Source organism: Vombatus ursinus, unplaced genomic scaffold (genome assembly GCF_900497805.2).
Source record: "Vombatus ursinus unplaced genomic scaffold, bare-nosed wombat genome assembly UNPS02014798.1, whole genome shotgun sequence".
Taxonomy (NCBI): Eukaryota; Metazoa; Chordata; class Mammalia; order Diprotodontia; family Vombatidae; genus Vombatus; species Vombatus ursinus.
Genome location: NW_020954576.1, coordinates 42266107 through 42286845, shown reverse-complemented (window position 1 = coordinate 42286845; position 20739 = coordinate 42266107). Strand labels below are relative to the sequence as shown.

The window sequence follows — 20739 nt, the reverse complement described above, 5'->3', positions numbered from 1 at the left end:
CAACCAGGTAGCCCTCAGGAGACATTCCCAATAGGTGAGGTGAAGCCTAGGATTATAGGAAAAGAGATAACCCTATAGCCCTCAGGGCTTTGGCAGGTGAAATCGGGGGAAGGTATATCATTTCAACTCCCTGGATTCCATTTTTTTAGTCTGTAAAATAAGCAAGTTGAATTAGTTGATCCCTTAGGTTCCTTTCAACTTTAACACCCCTTGATTCTGTACTGAGATCAAACTCTATCTTGGTCCAGTGTTCTTGCCAATTGTTAATTAGCCCTAATGGCTCAGTAAATAGTGAGGTCAGCCAACTAGCATTTAATGAACACTTCCTCCTTGCTGGGCACTGTGCTAAGTGCTGGGGATACAGAAAAATGCAAAATACAGTCTCTACTCTTAAAGTATTAACAGTGTAATAGGGGTGACAATATGTAAACAACTATGTACAAACAAGGATGCAAGACAACTATGTGCAAACAAGATACAAACAGGATAAATTGGAGATAATCAACCGAGGGAAGGTAATCATATTAAGGGAGACTAGGGAGGGTCCTTGCAGAAGGTGGTATTTTAGCTGAGACTTGAAGGAATCCAGGAAAGGTAGGAGGCAGAGATGAGGCGAGAGAGAGAGAGAATTCCAGCCATGGGGGCTAGTCAGTGAAAGCACTCAAGAGTTGGGAGATGGAGTGTCTTTTGTGAGGAACACCAAGGAGCCCAGTGTCACTAAATTGCGGAATCTGTAGGAGTGGAAGGGAGTTAGCAAGGTAGCAAGGGGTCAGGTTAAGGAAGGTTATATAAGCCAAACAGAGGATTTTATGTTTGATCCTGGAGGCAACAGGAATCACTAGAGGTAGTAGAATAGAGGAGTGACATGATCAGACTTGCACTTCAGGAAGATCACTTTGATAACTGAGCAGAGACTGGATTAAAAGTTGGGAGAGACTTGAGGCAGGCAGACTGACAAAGCTGTTTAACTAGTTCAGGTGTGAGGTGATGAGGGCCTGCTCCAGCACACGGGCAGTGTCAGAGGAGAGAAGGGGTTGTAGATGAGAAATGTGAGGGTAGAAATGACAGGACTTGGCAATTGATTGGATATGGGAGTGAGAGGGAGGGAGGAGTTGAGGATGAACCTAGGTTTCAAGGCTGAGTGACTAGGAGGATGATGGTACCTTTTACAGTAACAGGAAATAGGAAAAGGGGAGAGTTTGGGGAGGAAAGGAAGAAAACAAGTTCAATTTTGTACATACTGAGTTTAAGATTTTTGCAAGGCATCCAGTTCAAGATGTCCAAGAGGTAGTTGGAGATATCAGGAGGGAGATTAGGACTGGATAAGAAGATTTGCAAAACTGTGATAATTGAATCCGTGGGAGTTGATGTATTATCATTGTCAGATATTCTGTTGTGTTTGCTGCCTTTCAGTGTTGAATAAAAGTTGAATAAAGGCAGATAGACATTCATCTTTCAGTTAGGGGTTAAATCCCTCTTTAGTCTCTAAACTAGTACATGTTAGTGTTCTGGTAAAATTGTTATTGATTAGGTCCTAGAATAAAAGTAATTTTCTGAGATTTTTGTTGTGAAATAGTATGGAGGGAGAAGAAAGGGGGCCCAGGACAGAGTCTTGGGGGCCCCTTACAATTAGCACACATGACCTAGATGAATAGCCAGCAAAGGAGACTGAGGAGGAGGAGTCAGATGGAGAGGAAGAGAATTAGGAGAGAACAGTGTCACAAACACCTAAAGAGAAGAGAGTATCAAGGAGAAGAGGGTGTATCTCTCTGCTTGAATCTTTTCCTAGCAATAAATGACAAAATATTGCTTTCTCCAGATATCAGAGGACTGCAGAGGATGTACAATGGTACTCATTGTTGGGTGGCACTTGGAGAGCTGACTTTATGGGCTTGAAGTATAGTTAAATTATGTAATTAATACATCCTCATTATAATGATAATCTGCAGTAGTTTATCTTTACAGAAGTTTATCATTCTTTGTATCTGTGGATTCTAAAAGGGTCAAAACTAAATATAAATGTAATGAAGAGGCTTGTGCTCTAGGCATGACTATTTAGTGGAGACCAAGACAGTGACCCTTTCTTTGGGAATATACTACATCTCAGAGCCACATGACAGCTGTGAAATGACCAGGGCTATGCTCTAGGACAGAGAAATCAAGAGGGCACTGACAGCTCTTGTATTTTTTTTTAGCTGCATAGAAACATATTAACTTAAAACCTCCTTTAACCGAACAGTTAGTTATAATAAGAAGTTACCAGAGTCTTCTCATAGCCTATAAGCAATAGACCTATTCCAGATGAAGTCCTTTTCTTAATCCCAAGTCCTTATAGTGCCCTAGGTTTCTCTACCCCTCCAGGAAGTATCCTGGGATTTCTTCCTATAGCAATTTGTATCTGAGGATCTTCTCCTCTTCAATGAATTTATCTTTTAAAAAAATGTGATTCAAGAGCTGCTTCATGCTACTTTCTTATAGAGAGTGTAGTTAAGTTTGCCCTGACTGCCAGTATTTCAAACCTTAAATTTAACCAATTATTGATCGAAGGAAATACATTTATTTGGTTTTTGTGTGGAAAGTTGTACCATGGGTATGGTTGGTCCTATTGCAAAATTAAGATAATGTATCGAGAGAAGGAGCCCTTAAACATCATCTAGTCTATCCTTTTAATTTTACAGACAAGACAATTAAGTCCTAAAGAGATGGAGAGACTTGCCCAAGTTCCCATGGCTAGTAGGTAGCAGAACTGCCATTGAAGCATAGGTTTTTTGACTTTAAATCCAGGGATCATTTCATTGTACTTTGCATTTAAGTCCTATGAATCTCCAGGACACTGTGCTACTGTTAGGACTCCTGCCCCCCCCCCCCCATGTACATATTCACACAAAAGTGGGTTACTGTTTATATTGATACCAGACTTGGGGGCATTTATAACATAAACTTATAACTTTGTTGATGTCATTACAAGGCAGATGGATGTTCATCTTTAGGTTAGGTTAGGTTTTTCAGGCTCTAAATCAGCATATCTCAGTGTTCCTAGAAAAAACTGTCATTTTTTAGTTCCTAGAATAAAAGGAATTTTCTGAGATTTCTGTAAGTTATCATACAGAAGGGAAAGTGACATAGCTGCATTGTGTGAAGATACCTGAAATAGATGTGCATGTGGTTATCAGATTCTGGGTCTTCTTCACCACCATAGAAACATGCCCCCTTTGGGGAACTGAGCTTTCTTTGCCAAGCTTCATGCACCAATGGCATAGCAGGGCTGATTATATGAATAACTTTAACACTTTCAAGTGTGCCTCACTTTAAAAGAAATGGATACACAAAAGCCTGAATTTCAAATCGGAGAAATTGGATGGGAAAAGAGCAATAGAGTAATTTTTTAAAGCAGGTTTTCTTTACGTCAGGAGTCTGTGAACTTGTTTTTTAAAACATTTTGGTAACTACATTTAAATATAACTAAATTCTATGTAATTTATTTTGTGCATTTATAATAATAGCTAGTATTTATATAGTGTTTTAAGGTTTGCAAAGTACTTTACAAATATTAACTCATTTTATCCACACAACAACCCTGGGAGGTTAGTGCTGTTATTATCCTCATTTTACAGATGAGGAAACTGAGTCAGAAAGAGGATAAGTAACTTGCCCAGGGTCATACAAGCTACTTGGTGGCTGAGGTCAGCTTTGAACTCACACATAGTAGGTCCTTAAATATTCATACAGATTTTTTTTCAGAATATTCTTGCTTTGGGAAGGAGAAAATGAAAGGAACCCTCTTCTATTTCCTCCATATCAGAAGTATAATCTTTCTTGGGAGAAGACTATATTCTGTCTTGAAGTTAAGGGGTCTAACCAACCCAAACTGTAGAGCGAAGAGAGCGTGTCAGGGAGGGACAATAGAGAGCTGCTGACAAGGATGGTAATGGCGGTTAGAAATTGGCCACAAAGTCCTAATGGAGAGTTGAGATGACTTCTGGGAAGTCGTAATAACTAAGATCCGGATCTTAGTAGCTCCTTGGCAAAATTCTAAGGATACTTTGACCCCAGCATGAACTCTAGTAGCTCTTCCCGTGTCATGGTCATTGAGTAGTTTGTTTTTGGTTGGTGCCTTTGTCACATGGAGCACAACTGTCCTCAGTGTTGCTTTCTTAGTTGTGGGTTCATTGCCCACCTCTTTCCCTTTCATTCTATCTCTGGCCAGGAGGCAACATGATCTCTAGCAATGTTTTCTCATTTGTAAAGTGAAGGGATTGAGTGAGGTCATATAGTCATCAGAATTTTAGAGTTGGAAAAGACTCCAAAGTCAGAGTTGCATAGCACAAAGTAGGCAGTTAATAAGTACTTTATTTTTCACCCTCCAATCCCTACTCAAAGCATGAATCCCACATAAAGCATCTCTAACAATAATTTCAGGCTAACCTCTACTTGAGTTCAGTTCAATTCAAGAAAAACTTTTTAAATGTCTACTATGTGCAAGATTGCGTCGAAAGTCTCCTCCAGCTTTCAAGTTCTGTGATTCTGTGATCAACATACTTTTTACCTTCCCTCTCAGACTTCATTTAATGCTTTTTGTATGCTTCTAGCAGACATATGTTATTGGGCACTCTAGTTATCATGTATGTATTTTGTCCCCTTACTATAAACTCCATAAGAGTAGTGACTATGCCTTCTCTGAACTCTGTCTTCCTAGACCTTCATGCAATGCCCTGAATACAATAGGTGCTTAATGTTGGGCAGCTAGGTATTGTTAGGTAAAGTACTGGACTTGATGTCAGAGAGACCTGAATAAAAATCCTGCCTTAGTCACTTATTGACTGTGGCCCTGGGAAAGTTATATAACCTCCTTCAGCCTCAGTTTCCTCATCTATGAAATGGTGATATTCTGCCTCACAGGGGTTGTTGTGAAGATTAAATGAAATAACATGTAAATCACTATAGAAGTATTAGTTATGATGATGATAGTTAGCATTTATATAGCACCTACCATGTGCCAGGTGCTGTTCTAAGTGCTTTACAAATATCATCTCATTTCAGTCTCACATCGACCCTGGGACATAGGTGCTATTATGATCCCCATTTTACAATTGAGGAAATTGAGACAAACAGAGATTAAGTGACTTTCTCAAGGCCACACAGCTAGTAAGTGTCTGAGGCTGGCTTTGAACTCAGGTCTTCCTGACTCTATACCCAGCATTCTATCCATTGCACCACCTAGGTGCCTCAGAATGATGATGTTAAATTGAACTTCACATTTATTGCAGCCAGCCTTAACATTTAAAACTCTTTGTGACCCTGTAAACCAATTGTCCATGGAGTTTCCTTGGCAAAGATACTGGAGTGGTTTGCCATTTCTTTCTCTAGTGGATCCTTTTGTCAGGCTAAGTCAGGTTAAGTGACTTGCCCAGAGTCATAAGTTTCTGAGGCTGGATTTGAACTCAGATCTTCCTGACTCCAGATCCAGTGTTCTATCCACTGAACCACCAGCTGCCTCAACATTTAAAACACATATCTATTACCTGGGTGTTGAGTGTTAAATGTATAAATGGGTGATGATATATATCCCTCCCTCTCTTGTTTCTGCAGATATATCTATATCCCGATGGGAGGCTCCCGCCAAGGAGTGCTGGGAATGCTGTTTTCCACAGCAATGACCTTTGCATTTGTGAGTTATTGGCACGGAGGGCATGAATATCTGTGGTGCTGGGCAGTGCTGAACTGGGTAGGAGTGACAATGGAGAATGGAGTCCAAAGGCTTCTGTCAATTCCCTTCATTCATGACAGTTTGGTGAGCATGAGACACTTTGTTTTGTGTTTTGGGCTGATGGGAGGGCAGACTGGGCAGGAGGGGAAGGGTGATCCTGAGATGGCTTTCAGGCACTGGGCTTTCCCTGATGTCTACTAAGGAAATCAAATCCTTTAGTCCTATCAGATTTAGTGCACAGAATCCCATATTCCCAGAGGCAAGACTGGGTAAATGATACCATGAATGTAATCAATCAATGAGGGAGTCTCTGTCTTACATTTTATGGAAGGAAGCAACATCAAGAAACCAATCAGCAGATATTGATTAGGCACTTATTATGTACCAAACATTGTGAAAGGGCTGGAGATTAAAACAACAATAACACAAAACAAACAAACAAACAAAAAAAAAAACCTGTTCACATATAATTAGATAAAAAGTGATTTCCGGGAAGTGGGGCAGGGCTTTTATGAGACTCAGATAAGATAGTGAGTTAAAATACTTTGTAAACCTTAAAGAACTCTATAAATGCCTGATGTTGTTGTTGTTGTTGTAACTCCAATCAGTTACAGCCTGGAGCCCTCCAGGCTGGTGATGATTTCATTCCCTGAGCATTCTACTACTGTGCTCCTGTTGAGCTCGAGCAATATTTATAGAGCAATACAGGGATGTTCTGGTAAGTGTTTAATAACACTCCATACCCCCAAATGGATGCACACATACTTTTATGTTTAATCTGCATTGATAACACTTGTTTTTTAAGTCTAGACAGTCAAAGAATAAAGCATGCTCTGATTGGTAACAATTGCAGATTTCTGTGATGTAAATGCTCCCCTTAAAAATTTAACAGTCAGCTCTCACAAACAAGTTAAAGGTGGCTCCAGCACACCAGAAGGTTCTGATACTTTAGCCTAACATTCGAGGCCTTCCCCAAATGATCTTATTCTACCATTTCTGCCTTATCTCACACAACCCTTTAGGTGCTCAATGTATTAGCCAAGGTAGACTGCCATCCTTTGAACACATCCTACCCTTTCCTGATTTTGCATTTTGTTTATGCTTTTCTGCCATGGCTGGGATCCATTCCCCTTCACTGCCTCTATCCCTGATGAAATCCTTTCCATTTTTCGAGGGCCAATTCTGATGCCACATCTTCCATAGATCCTTTCCTGCTCTGTCTCTGCTCTTAACTCTCATAGCTGTTATGTCTTTCTGATTCAATTATCACTTTCTACTTTTTATTATGTCATTTGTCAGATGGTCTTATCTCCTCCTTATGATTCCACAGGTGTCAAGGGCCACTGAGATTCTGTGGGGTACCATTCTTTCCTTCCTCATCTAGTCAGCAAGCCAGAAGATTTGGTTTGCTGGTGCCCTTCCCCTTGTGTGTGTGTGTGTGTGTGTGTGTGTGTGTGTGTGTGTGTGTGTGTGTGTGTGTGTGTGTTTACTACTCTCTTATTTCTGAACTGAACTCCTACTACATCTTAGTTTGTTGATTTCAATTCAGCCATTTTCTTTTCTCTCTTAGAATATATTCCCTAAAAAGATTATACTACTAGTTTTTTTTTCCTCTAAAGGATTTATTGCTAAACATTAAAGAGAAATAGATACAATAGAATATTACTTCAGTAATTTTTGGATTTGACAGTTCATCACTGTGAGTGTGCCCCCTGCAATGATGTGGATCAGAGTTCTGCATTTTTTAGTGGATGGTATTTATGGGTTGCCATGGCTCAAAAAATTCATTACCCAATACTTTTTCTTTTGGTGATAAACAACTCTGAACATTACTGGGTTGGTTCTCAGATAGGAGATGGGTAGTCCATCTTTGATCCCCAAGTCAAAACCCTTCCAATTTGATAGAATCAGCTATGGGTTTTGATTCACTTACAAACATGTTTAGTGTTTCTGCCTACTTCTCCAATGCTTAGTTATAATTTTGGGACCCCGGGGTCCTATAGCACATCACAATCAAGTCCTTTTTTCATGAGTTTTCTAGAACACTTCCTGGACTTGGCATTGCTTATATCTTCCCAGACTTGTTGGCTGTGGATGTGGAGCAACAGTATTCCTGATCTCCTAGATTCAGCTCTCCTTCAGGCATTGTACCTCTATCATTTTCTGCTAGATAACTCAATGTTCTGGGCTTATATGCTTTTATTTCCTATGTTTTACTTTTCTTTTTTGTATACTTTTCTCTCTCAAAAGTGCTTTCCTCCACTGTATGTCTGCACCCCTTCCTACCTAGCCTATTATTTCTATTTCTAATTGATCTGCCTGAACTATATTCCCTTTCCAGATTATAGTGGCTAATTCTGCCCTTGGCAGTGAAATTGCACGTTCCATTTATAACTTTGGTTATCTATGACCAAGGGGCTAGCTTTCCATGTTTCTTCTTTCTGAACCTGGCTTCCCCATGGTGATCCTAGCAGTGTTTCCTCCCAGACTGGTCTTTTGCCTCTTGAAAGCTTTCCCCACCCCACCCCCATATTGTCTTGCCTCTGATTCCTCTCTCTGAACTAACAGGCATACTCTCAGGTCAGTGGACTCTAAAAACCTGCCACTGCTTCTAGTTATTGGATTCTTAAATCAAGGGGCAGTATATCCCCCTATTTCTCATATTCCTCCTCCCTCCAGGTATTGGTTCCTTGAACTTCCTTAAGGTTTTTAACAAAATTTTAGACAGTACATATAAATGGGACATGCCTTCCTCATTCCCCTCATGAGAGAGGCTGGGCTGTAGTCAAGTTAGAGGGCTTAGCAAGGCTTCTCTACCTGATTGTCCTTGGGGACATGGATTGCGCACTACTCATCTGTGTATCCCCAGAACCTGGCACAATCTCTTGAACGTAGTAGGTATTTAACAGTAGCTTTAATATATCAGTGGATTCATGATCTCATCAATGAGGACACTCCGTTGTTACCCATTCATGCCTTTGATCAATTAATCCACAAGCATTTATTATTATGTCCCTGGTACTGTGATAAGTGTTGGGTTTATAGAGATAAAAGGATACAGGAGTCAAACGCATGTGGAAAGGCAATATTCATGGAGGGAACAGGAAAAGTCTAAGGAAGCCAGGAACCCCAAGAATCTGAGATGAGGAAGGAGATTCCAAGCACAGAGTAATAAGGCACAGAGATGGAATATCATGTGTGAAGTACATTGAGTACAGAAGTATGGCTGGGCCTTAGAGTGTGTAGATGATAGAAATGTAAAAGGAGGCTGGAATAGTAGAAAGAGGATAGGGTGTAAAATGCTTTGTATGCCAAAGAAGTTTATATTTGATCATAGAGGTGACTGAGTTTATTGAGTAGGAGTGAGGGTGACATTTGTATTTTTGGAAAATCAGTCACTTTAGTGGCTGTGTGACATCTATCTGCAAATCCTCCCTTGAACGTCAGCTAATGTGCTAGAGGTTCTTTTACATTTCATGAGTACCAGCTTAACACATGACCCATCCATCTTAAAGAGATGATCTCATGCATTCATTATATGACTTGCTCATTTTTTCTTCCAATGATGCATTTCCTGGATGACATTCTTTACACTACTTATTTTGCATAGGTCATCATTGGAAATGTGCTACAGCTACTTATATCCACCATCCATCTCTCCATTGCCCTTTGCATTATCCAAAATGTTGATTCTTTGGAGACTGTGGTGTTCCATGATCCATAACCCAATAGCATCACTGAAAGAATATTAAAAAAAAAGATGGGTTTGAGGTCAGAGGATAGTTCAAGACCATGGAAACTGAAAAAATTTCCCAGATGTAATTCAGCCTATTCTTTTCCTTCTCTTCTGTTGTGGGCTCAGCTTACTGCCCATCTGCAGTTCCTCTCCATGATTGTAGGGCTGATAAATTAGCCCAGTGGATTGCCCATTTAACTACATGTTATAGTCTGCCTATTAGTCTGCATTTGTCATCCATTTGTTCTTTTTTTTCCTATGTGAAGGCATGTCCATAGCTACTGAACAATTATAAAGAAAGAATGATCTTCCTGAAATTTCTTTTTTTTTTAAATTCATATTTTCTTTCTTCCAAACAGGCAGTGGTTCCCAGTTATATATTTGGAATAAAGATATATTCTTTCTAGTTACTATTAGTTATACTCTTATCTATAGGCTCCTATTGTACATTCCTTAATGGGACCTAGACTTCCAAATTGGAGCTTCCTAAATGTAATAATAGTGTCTTCCTGCTTTTTTTGTACCTCCTTCATAGTATCCAGTCATAATGGTTGCCTGTTGGTCACTTATCCCATGAACAGGTCTGGAGTGGGCATGGTTTACAAGAGGATTGTCTATGACCAGAAACCAATCTATAATTTCATGAAAGCATTCAAAGGATTTAGAATATTTGCCTTTCCATCTGTTTGATTCTAGGATCAAAGTAATGTAGATTTAGAACCAGAAAGAACCTCAGAAGTTATGTAGTCTAATTCTTTCATGTTATAGATGAGAAAATGGAGTGCCAGCAAAGTTAAATGACTTGCCTGAGATCATCTAGGCACTAAGTAAGAGAGTCAAGATTTGAACCCAGGTCCTCTGACTTTCAAAACCAGAACTATTCCCATTATAGCATTCCTTCCACTAACTGTACTTGCCAAAGTATACAAATGACTGCTGTGAACCTATGCAGAGTCACACAGAGGGAACTTGTTTTCTGTCTTTACTGCAGGCAAAAGACAAGAAAATTGACTCATATTGCAGCCTGAGATATTTAGGTGAGAGAAACTCTGGACCAAGCTGTTCAGTTATAAGCACAGAAGACCAGAAAATGTTGGATCTCTTTTTCTGGGCTTTTTTTCTTGTTTAGCAGGGTAGATTGTAATTGGTCCAGCAAAGCTAGGATTCCCTTTTGAATCTCATGGAAGAAAATGGATATAGGGAAGAAAGAAGTAGAAAGCAAATAGCCTTCATGGTAACCAATAGCTTTGTGAGAGCTGAGATTATTAGTTGTGACTCACTGAGGAGCAAAGCTGTAGGAAGCTGACAAAAGACATTTTCAGAGCACTCATGAGCTGGGTGGACCTAGCAAAGTTACTGAAAAATAAAAAAGCTTTTGTTTCCTCTGTAGTTGCTATCCCCAAGGTAGCTAGAATTTATTCTGTACTGAAAACTTTTGATAAGTGAAGATACATTTATAGATCAGTGCAGAAACATTGGTTCTTGCTAACTCTTTTAGACTTGGACTCTCCTTTATAGGCAGATATATTCAGGTCACTAGTAAATACTTCCTGCGGAGAGATGCACCTCAATCTTGAGCTTTGCTTTATTGGCATTTAGATATTTTCCCCCAAGACTCCAATCAATCACTAAGCATTTATTAAATGCCTACTATGTGAACTCTTACAAACAGGAATTGTTTCATTCATTCTTTGTACTTGTGTTGCAGAAATGCTTGATGATAAATTGATTGATATGTGCCATATGCCTAGGATACAAATAAGGAAGTGAGAAGGTACTCACTCCCCGAGTGAGGGAGGGATTCCTCATAGAATCATAGATTAGAGCTATACTTGATTTCTGAGACCATAGAAACCATCCCCCCCCCCCATTTTGCTGATGAAGAAATTGAGACATAAAGAGATTAAGGGACCTGCCCAGGATCACCCAACCAGTAAGAGTCTTAGGCAGGATTTAAACCCAGTACTCTCTGACTCCCAAATCTGGTGTCCTATCCTCTATGCTATGTTCACAGATAAGACAGTCCAGGATACAAAATTAATAGAAAGTTATTTTGAGGATGGTAATTAATAATTAGGGGAATTAGGAAAAGACCCTTGAAGGAGATGAGATACCATTTGATCACTTGAAAGGAGCTGGGGGTTTCCAAGAGAGAGAGGTGAGGAGGAAGAGCCTTCTGGGAATGGGAGGCAGCCTCTGCAAAAGCATGAAAGTGGGAAATGGAAAGTTGTGTTAAGAGCATAGAGTGTGTGAAGGGAATAAGTCCATCCTCTTGAGTAATTTAAAATCAATGTGGCTACTCCTCCCTTTCTCACCTAGCATTCATTTCTTGCCTCCAGGTGGAACCCGTTAATATGATTTTTAAGATAAAGCCAGGTCTATTTGTCGAGCTAATAATAGAAGCAGCCAACATTTATATAACATGTAAGTTTTGCAAAGTGCTTTCTTCAGGATAGTGTTATGAGGTAGATAGTGTATTATCACCATTTTACAGATGAGGGAATAGATCCTTTGAGAGGCTATGACTTGCTCATGGTCACACAGCTAGAATGGATGTGAGCCTTGTTTTGAGGATAAATCTCCTAACTCTAAATCCATTGTCCTTTCCACTGCACCATGACACTGCTAACTTCGGAACCACTCAATGAAATTGAGTGAGTCAGTACATAAGCCTAGAAAGGAAATTAATGTTCCAGTGATAAGGTAGAACCTGATTCTTTTATTTTTAGAGAGATTAGATTACCTTATCTACCCAGTTAGGGATTTGACAAGATCAGAGGCATAACTAGGGTGGGTATGACTGTGCTTTTGTGACAGGGCATTCATATCTGGGGAGGACATATTTTTTCCCTGCAGTGGTCCTTCAGACACTGTCTTTGCCTTGTGACCATGCTGTTCCCTTGCCTAGTCCTGGGACACCATCCCTAGGGTCCTATCACAATGATCCTCCTCTCTTAGGGCTCACTTTTTCCCACTGATGTGCCCCTCACCTGCCACCTCATCCCTCAATGCCTCCCGGGGGTTAGTGATAAAAGCCATCACCCATGCCAGAGTCATTGGCTGGGCTTTCATGGGTGACAGGTCAACCCCATATCAGTACAAATGTTCCCAATTAGGGTAGGCTGTTTTCTGTGCCTTATATAACGCTGCCAAGCCTAGGAATTAGTATCTCACTTTCCATTTGGAAACACCAAGCATCAATGTCTATGCTAAGGCAATGTGTATGTCAGCTAAGCTGGAATCTGGAGGCCTTCCCATGCCCCATCTGAGCTTTCCCTGACTCGGCCAGCTTTTCCTCCCAGTGGCCTCCCCAGAGAGAATGTTTGGAATTTATGGCTGACCAGGAATATGTGGGAGCCTCTCTCTCTCTACCATGGGACAGTGTCTTGGGGTCTCTACCTATCACAGAACTTGCATCTCAAGATCTCTCTCCAAATATGCCCTCCTTCACCCTACTCAATTAGATATGTCCCAGGTGTGGTAATTCCTTAGTTATGGCTCAGAACTAGATAATCTCTGAAGTCCCTTCCAACTCAACTCTGATACTGTATGATTCTGTGACTCACATTCTACCATGCTGTCTCTCACTTGGAGCAGTTGTGCCTTATTAGCTGAAATTATCAGTGTGACTGTGAGGATTCAGAAAGCAAGTCCACTGAATCTCAGAGACCATTTCCTATTAATTTCCTGTTAATGTTAATTCCCTGTAAGATGAGTAAACTATAACCCACTTGTAGGTACTTCATTTTATGAAATCATAACTCGTCATGTAGCTTGTCAATATATTGAGACTGGCATTGTGAGTGTTGAGATGACCTGGTCAGCAAACCATTTTTAATAGAAATGTCAGTGGAAGTGAGTACCTTAATTTAACTTGTTTTGTGGGAAAGGCAACTTGTTTGTAAAGTCCATTTCATTTTGGAAAGGACTCATTCTTATTCCTTTAGAACTTCCTCTGGGAAAATCTCTCTCTCTCTCTCTCTCTCTCTCTCTCTCTCTCTGTTTCTCTGTCTACCTCTCTGTATATTTCTCTCCTTCCTTCCTTCCTCACTTCCTTCCCTCCTTCCTTTCTCACTTCCTTCCTCATCAAGGCTGGAAATGCAGTGGCCACTGAAATGCGTGATCTCAGTGCTGATCAGCATGGGAGATTTGACCTCTTTATTTTTTCAGACGTGGTCCTTAGGCAGCCTGCCGGTCCTCTGCTGTCAGGGAGTGAACATGTTGATGCTGGACAGTGGGGACACGTGATAGGCTTTAACTCTGTTACCACTCAGAACTCCTGAGCACAGACCTCAGCCTTCCCAGTAGAAGCAATTAGAGGCATATTCCACCATGCCTGACTGCATATATCACTCATTTGAGATCTAAACTTTCCATATTTATCTACAGATCAATAGTTTCCTCCAAGGAGAATCTGTAGCTTCTACATTCTTTGCACCTGTTTGCAGCACCTTTATCAGGTCTGGAGGGATAGTGAGTATTCACTAAATTTTTGTTAATTTGCTTCCTGAATTCTTTCTCTTTGGATAAACTTATCTGTAAGGAGGATGAAAATGATGATTATAACTAAGATTTATGTAGTAGATTACAGTGTCCAAAGTCATTTTAGCACGTTGTTTTATTTGTTCATCATAACCATGTAATAAAGGTGGGGTAGAGATTATTCTTTTGATTTTAGAGATAAGGAACTGAAGTGTCAGATAGTTTCTTCCCTCAGGAACCTTACAGTACAGTCTGGGGGAGATCAGAGAATAATAGAACTTTGGGCCTGGAAGAGATCTCAGTGGCCATCTTAGCCAATGAATACTTGGATAAGAACTCCTTCTATAGTATATACCAGCCAAGTGGAGCATACAAAAAACAGTTAAGTAAAATTCAAGACATATATCTGCTCAGTTACTGAAAACAATATGTGGGAAAGACAATCAGTATTACAAGAGAGTATTTGTTAGAAAGAAGTAGGAGGTCAGTGAGAGCTAGAGCACTCCAACAATACCTTCTGGAGAAGGTGAGACTTGAGTCGAACCCAGAAGGATCATAGCATTCAAGGCTTCTTCCATGGCAGAAGGAGCATGGTGTAGGAACAGCATAAGCAAAATCATAAAATTAGGAATGAGTATGGTATATTCAAGAGCTAGTGTTCCAAAGCATATATAGACATATTTGTATAATCCTTAATCTGGTATTCATGGTTTCCACAATTTGGTCGTAGCCTATGTAGTGTAGTAAAAAGATCACTGGAATTTGGATTCAAATCCTAACCCTGACCCTAGTTGTAGAACCTTGGGTAAGTTACCTCATCTCTGATATTCATTTTCTTCATCAGTGAAAGGGTGATCAAAACACTTGTAGCACTGCATAGTGAATTGAGATCAGTCTTGGAGTCAGGAAGCTTTGGGTTCAAATCCTAACTGTATGACTATGAGCAAGTCACTTAACCTTTCTATGCCTGAGGTAATTCTTTAAGACTGTAAAATGCAGATACATGCCCCTTGAAGGGAGTTTCAACACTGGAAATTTCCTACACTTCTGAAATCAGAAGTCTAAAACCCCTAGTCCCCAAATAATATTTCCCACACTATTTACCTCACAAAGTTGCTGTAAGAAAAGTATTTTGTAAAATGTGAAGGTCTATATCAATATTATTTATTTTTATTATTATTGTCTCAGTTTGGGGGGAATCAGATTATGCAGGGTCACAAATGCCCGTCTGAGAGATAGAAATATAATCCACTTAGTCAAACATGGTAGCATTTAGTTAATTTAATAGCCCCATGCACAAAGTTAGTCCGTTATCCCATCTCCCCAGAGCTCAAACAAACCCCTAAGGTCTGATTTTCTGCATCAGAAAAACAACATATTTTGTTGTGAACAGTTTGTTCCAATGCTGATTATGACCCTTTGGAACCCCACTTTAGCATGCCATGCTCATAATGATCATTAATGATGCAGGAGGCATACTGTGGCATTCACTGGATGTACATTTTCTTCCCTGTAGGGATCCAGAGCGTGTGTCTTAACCTGCCTAGTCTCAGAGATGGAATTCTGACAATAATTCCACATATTAGTTGAAACACAGTCACTGTGGCAAAGGCATTTTTGGCATTCCTTTGAAACTATCCATCAATTTCATAGAATAGCTGATGGGGTGAGTATTTAGAAATGCAGGCCACTCTAGATTTTTCAGGAACTGCAAGTCTTGCATGTATTATCCAATTCAATTCAAATAGCATTTATTAAGTGCCTACTATGTGCCAAGGCAATGCACTCGTCCCTGAGAACACAAAGAGAAAATGAATAAAAAGGCCCAGTCCCTCCCCTTACAGAATTTACATTCTACCTAGAAGGATATGACATGTACCCAAATATGTAAAGACCAGATAGTATGAGAGGGGAAGTTAGGAAGGGCTTTCAATAGAAAGTAACACATGACAAGAGCCTTGAAGGAAGTTAAGAATCCTAAGAGTTAGAAGTGAAAACAGAGTAGTTCCCAGGCATGGAGCAAAACATGGAGGAAGGAGATGGAAGGCTGAATTTGAGAGACACCAATTGGGCCAGTTTGGCTAGAATGTAGAGGTCATGAATATGAAATAAGTATGGAGTGGGTAGCTGGAGCCAGATTGTATTTTATCACCAATGCAGTGGGGAGCCACTAGAGATTTTTTTTTTTTTAACTGTGGAATTACATACTTGCTCTAGGAAGATTATTTGAGTAGCTGTTGTGAAGGATGGATTGGCAAGAGGAAAGACTGGAAGCTGGGAGACCAGTTAGGAGGCTTTTGCAATAAATTCATGCTTGAAGTGTTAAGGACCTGAACTAAAGTGATGACTGTGTGAATGGATAGAAGGGGGTAGGTGAGAGTGAGGTAAATAGACAACTAATTGGATATGGGTGATGAGGGAGAATTGAGTCTAGTCTGACTGGGGTTAAAAATCTCAGAGTAACTGCGAGTATATGAACCTGTGTAATTGGAGGGTGGGAGTGTATCCCCCCTCGCCCCCCATTAGAAGATCAGTTTCTTGAGGACAGGAACTATTTTCACTTCGGTATTCCTATCCTTAGTGCTTTGCATATACTAGGTGCTTAATAGATGTTTGTTGGTTGATTGATTGATTGGTGATTAACCATTTCAACTTGCCTATTCTCAGAGATGGAATTATGAAAAGGCTCTTGGCTTTACCTTCTTCTAGTCAAATTTAGTTTAGAACTGTGGAAAGCTGTAATGAACTCTTCCTTTCCTTCCGTTCCACCCCACTCCCTTCCTGCCCAAAACACACTCCTACATTCTCACGTTCTCTTCAGGCTAGGTAGAACCAGTGTCTGCTGCTTGTGGCAACAGATGGGAGATGGACAGGGGATGAGGTCTGTCAGCATAGTCTCTGCAGCAGGAGGGGAATATCTGGGTGGGTCTCCAAGTACAAGTCTGTGGCATTGGTTTGGTTACTCAGCAGGAATGTGGAGGCTGGTTGAAGAGCAGTGCTGGGTGAGCACATTCAGGATCCGTGTTCTACAGTGTGATTTCACAAGGCTGTGGTTACCTTGTATTTCTTGCTTTCTTGTTCTGTAGATCCAGGAGTAATCATTCCAGCTATGGACAATAATTCTTTTTTTTTTTTTTGAGAGTGGGGACTGGAGAAGGTCTAGTCTAGTTTGCCATCTTGTTGGTTGCAAGATATAGATGTATTTTTCTACATTCCCTATTGATGAGTGACTTCATTAGCTCCCATGAGATCAATGATTATCTCCAGGTCATGATTTCCCAAATCTGCATATTCAGCTCTCATCTCTCCAGAACTCTCATCCTTCATTACCAATTGCTTATTGGACATCTCCACCCAAAATTCAACATGGAAAAACCAGAACTCATTACCCAACCCCTAACCCAATTCCTTTCTAACATCCTTATTTCTTTTTTTTCCCCCCGAGGCAATAGGGTTAAGTGACTTGCCCAGGGTCACACATCTAATGAGTGTTGTGTGTCTAAGACCTGATTAGAACTCAGGTCCTCTTGACTCCAGAGCCAGCACTCTATCCACTGCACCACCTAGCTGCCCCTAACATCCCTATTTCTAATGAAGGTATTGCCTACCATCTTTCCAATTGCCCAGGTTCCTTGGGATCATCCTTGAGTCTTTCCTCTCCCTGATCCCTGTATCCAATAAGTTTCTAAAACTTACTTTATCTGTCCCTGCTGCATTCACATAGCCACTACCCTAATTCAGGGCCCGTCCTCGCCAGTTGTAGTTAACAGTAATTAAAGTAGCCTGCTAATTGCTGTCCCTGCCTCCAGTATTTCTCCTCTCCCAATTCATCCTCCACATAGCAACTACACTGTTCTTCCTATAGCACAGGTCTGACCATATGTATCCCCTCCTCAACAAGCTTCAGTGATTACTTATTGACTCTAGGATGAAATACAAATTCCTATGTCTGACATTTAAATCCCTCTACTGTCTGGCCCCAAGTTATCTTTCCAGGCTGATTCCATGTTAGTTTGCTTACAGTTTATTTACTGTTCCCTGTGTACAACATATAACTTTGCCTGGTGCATAGTGAGAACTCAATAAATGCCTGTTGACTTGACTTTATGTTGGAAAACAATGTAAAAAAAAATTCACCTTACAGATATTTATTATATAATAAGTTTTATTACTCCAGTAATTATTATATTACTACTATTACTAACAATGATAATGGCAACTTCATAGGAATATATCTGTTATATAAATTTAAAAGCTCCTGCATTGTTCCTTTACAAATTTTCAGGAAAATAATTGACTCATTTCTATAATGATTTAAAGTTTAAGAAAAGCTTTCCTTGTGCCAATTTGGAGGTAAACAATATAAATATTATTTCCCCATTTAAAAAAAAATTATTATTTATTTATTTTTGCTAGGTAATGGGGTGAAGTGACTTGCCCAGGGTCACACAGCTAGTTAAGTGTCAAGTGTCTGAGGCCAGATTTGAACTCAGGTCCTCCTGACTCCAGGGCCGGTGTTCTATCCACTGCACCACCTAGCTGCCTCAATTTCCCCATTTTATAGATGAAGAATCTACATTCCAGAGAGGTGACATAATTTTCCAACTGTTAGACAGCTGGGACAAGGCAGAGAAGGCATTCGAACTTGGGGCATTTGACTCCAAGTCCAGTGTTTTTTGTACTGACCCAATCCTCGAGCCAGGGACTGATGATTCTAGATAGCAGTTCCCTGTATAAAGTTTCCCTGAGCAGAGGATGCAGCAGTTGTATATAGAAGAACCTTTGGGGCAAGCAGATATGCAGCATAGTCACTGTTGGGATTTTGTGTCGTGTTGTCAAAACCTGGTTTGTTCTTTCCTCCTTGAATATACAGCCAGCCAAGTGGAGGCAACACAGCTGTATTCTCAATGATCCCTAATATGGCCTGGAAGGGACTAGCACTTCCCTTTCTTCCCAAACGTGATCTTCAAGAAATCCCAATTATAAACATGTGCACATATATATTCATAGTAAATATATGTACATCCATATGCATATATGTACATATTTAAAGACTTTGTAAAAGAAGTAGCATGTAGGTCTTCCAAAATGTTTCACATTTTTCTCAAGCCCTAGAAATAAAATCTGCTTTAAAAAGCATAGCAAACAGCTGCTGGACTTGTTTGATATGCACTAGATTTGTATCAGTGTAGTACTGGTAATTAGCATTAGCATGGAGTGATGAAATACCCAATTTGACACTGAGTTTTCTTTTGCTTCTGGAGTCTGCCTTTGGAGTCTGCCTAGCAGCTGGGGGATAGTCAGTGTCTGGCCCCAGAGTAGACAACAGCAACTCACTTTTTTGTTTGTTTCTTTGAGAAGGATGAGAAGCAAAAGTTAGGATGGAGAGAGACCCTTCCCAGCCATGGAATTATTTTCACACTACTGCCCAAGTGGGTCTAGCTCCCTGAATAACGGGTTTCTACACTTACTTTATTTACTTACAAGTTGTTTTAACCTGTCGAAAATAAGCTTCTTGAGGGCAGGAACTATCTCACTTTTGTAGTCATGTATTCTCAGTGCTTGGCACGTGTTAAAGCGCTTAATAAATGTTGATTTATTGCATGATTAATTATCAATCAAAATTCAGGGATGGGACCAGTCTTCAGCCACAAATTACTGTGAGGCTCTAGCATCTCCACCTTTTGTCCAGAGATCCCAGACAGAACAAGGAAGACCAGAATTTGAACCCTGCCTCAGACATTTACTAGCTGCATGACTCTGGGCAGGTTACCCAACCTTTCTGGGCCTGTTTCCTCATTTGTGAAATGAGGAAACAGTTGAGGGAGAAAGTTTATCAGAAAAATGGGAGAGGTTAGGGTCACGGACACAAATAAAGGAGTTGACCTTGGCAAAAAAAAAAAAAGGGCTATTTCTTGCTCAGAGAGAGAAGCAAAGGAAGAAAGAAAGGGTGTTGATATATGCCATATCCCTATCCCATTCTACCCTCCCCTTCCATTATCCTGTTCTATGAATCGACTTCACTTCGAATTTTAACCATTTTCCTCTCCAACTCCATCCATTCACTTTGCAATCTTGAAACCCTAGCTCCCCCAAGAAGACAATGCCTTCCCAGCCACACACTCAAATACTCAAGTACCTTTACTCCTTTACTTGTCTCTCTCTCCCCACCCCCCAATACATGGTGTGAGACTCCATTCTGAGATTCAGGTGTATTGTGTTTGAGGCGTTCTGCTTGTCAGTCAGACCATTAATCTTGTTGCAAAAGGAAATCAGTTTAGTCTGATGTGTTTTCTTTTTGATAAACCCACGTTGACTTGTACCGATCACCATTTTCTTATGCAGCTGTTCATTAAGTATTCGTTTAGCGATACCTGAATAAATTGAGGAAAGATACATTATTATTTCATCAGCATGAGAAAATCTCAGTGTAGAAACTCCCTTCATCTGACAGATTGAAACCCATCCAATTGGTAAATTCTAAAAAGTTACCTGAGGCACATAGAGATTAATTGACTTCCCTGGGACCACACAGCTGGCAAAGCATTAGAGATGGGATTTGAATCCAGGTCACCTGAATTTAACCTAGCATTCTGTCCACTATGCTATGCTGCTTCCTCCCCTTAAATATTTGTTCTAGAATTGGGCTGAAAATCCAGCTCAGGTTTAATGGTCTGTAGTTTAAAATAGCTATCTTGCATTTTACTCTCTTTGAAAGCAGAGAATTTGTCTTTACCTCTAAAGTACCTCTTTTGTTCTCCACAATTTTCTAGATTCAGCATTTCAACAATCCTATCTACATGGTTTTCTAACA

At 40.2% G+C, this 20739-nt stretch overlaps 1 protein-coding gene across 1 annotated transcript in view; it reads left to right on the top strand.

Annotated features, from left to right (window-relative positions):
• Positions 1 to 20739, top strand: part of HHAT (hedgehog acyltransferase) — a 483325-nt gene that overhangs the window by 327998 nt on the left and 134588 nt on the right. Inside the window, exon 10 of the mRNA XM_027871575.1 lies at positions 5590 to 5791. Coding sequence (XP_027727376.1) covers positions 5590 to 5791 — 202 coding nt within the window. The remainder of the gene's footprint in view (positions 1 to 5589; positions 5792 to 20739) is intronic.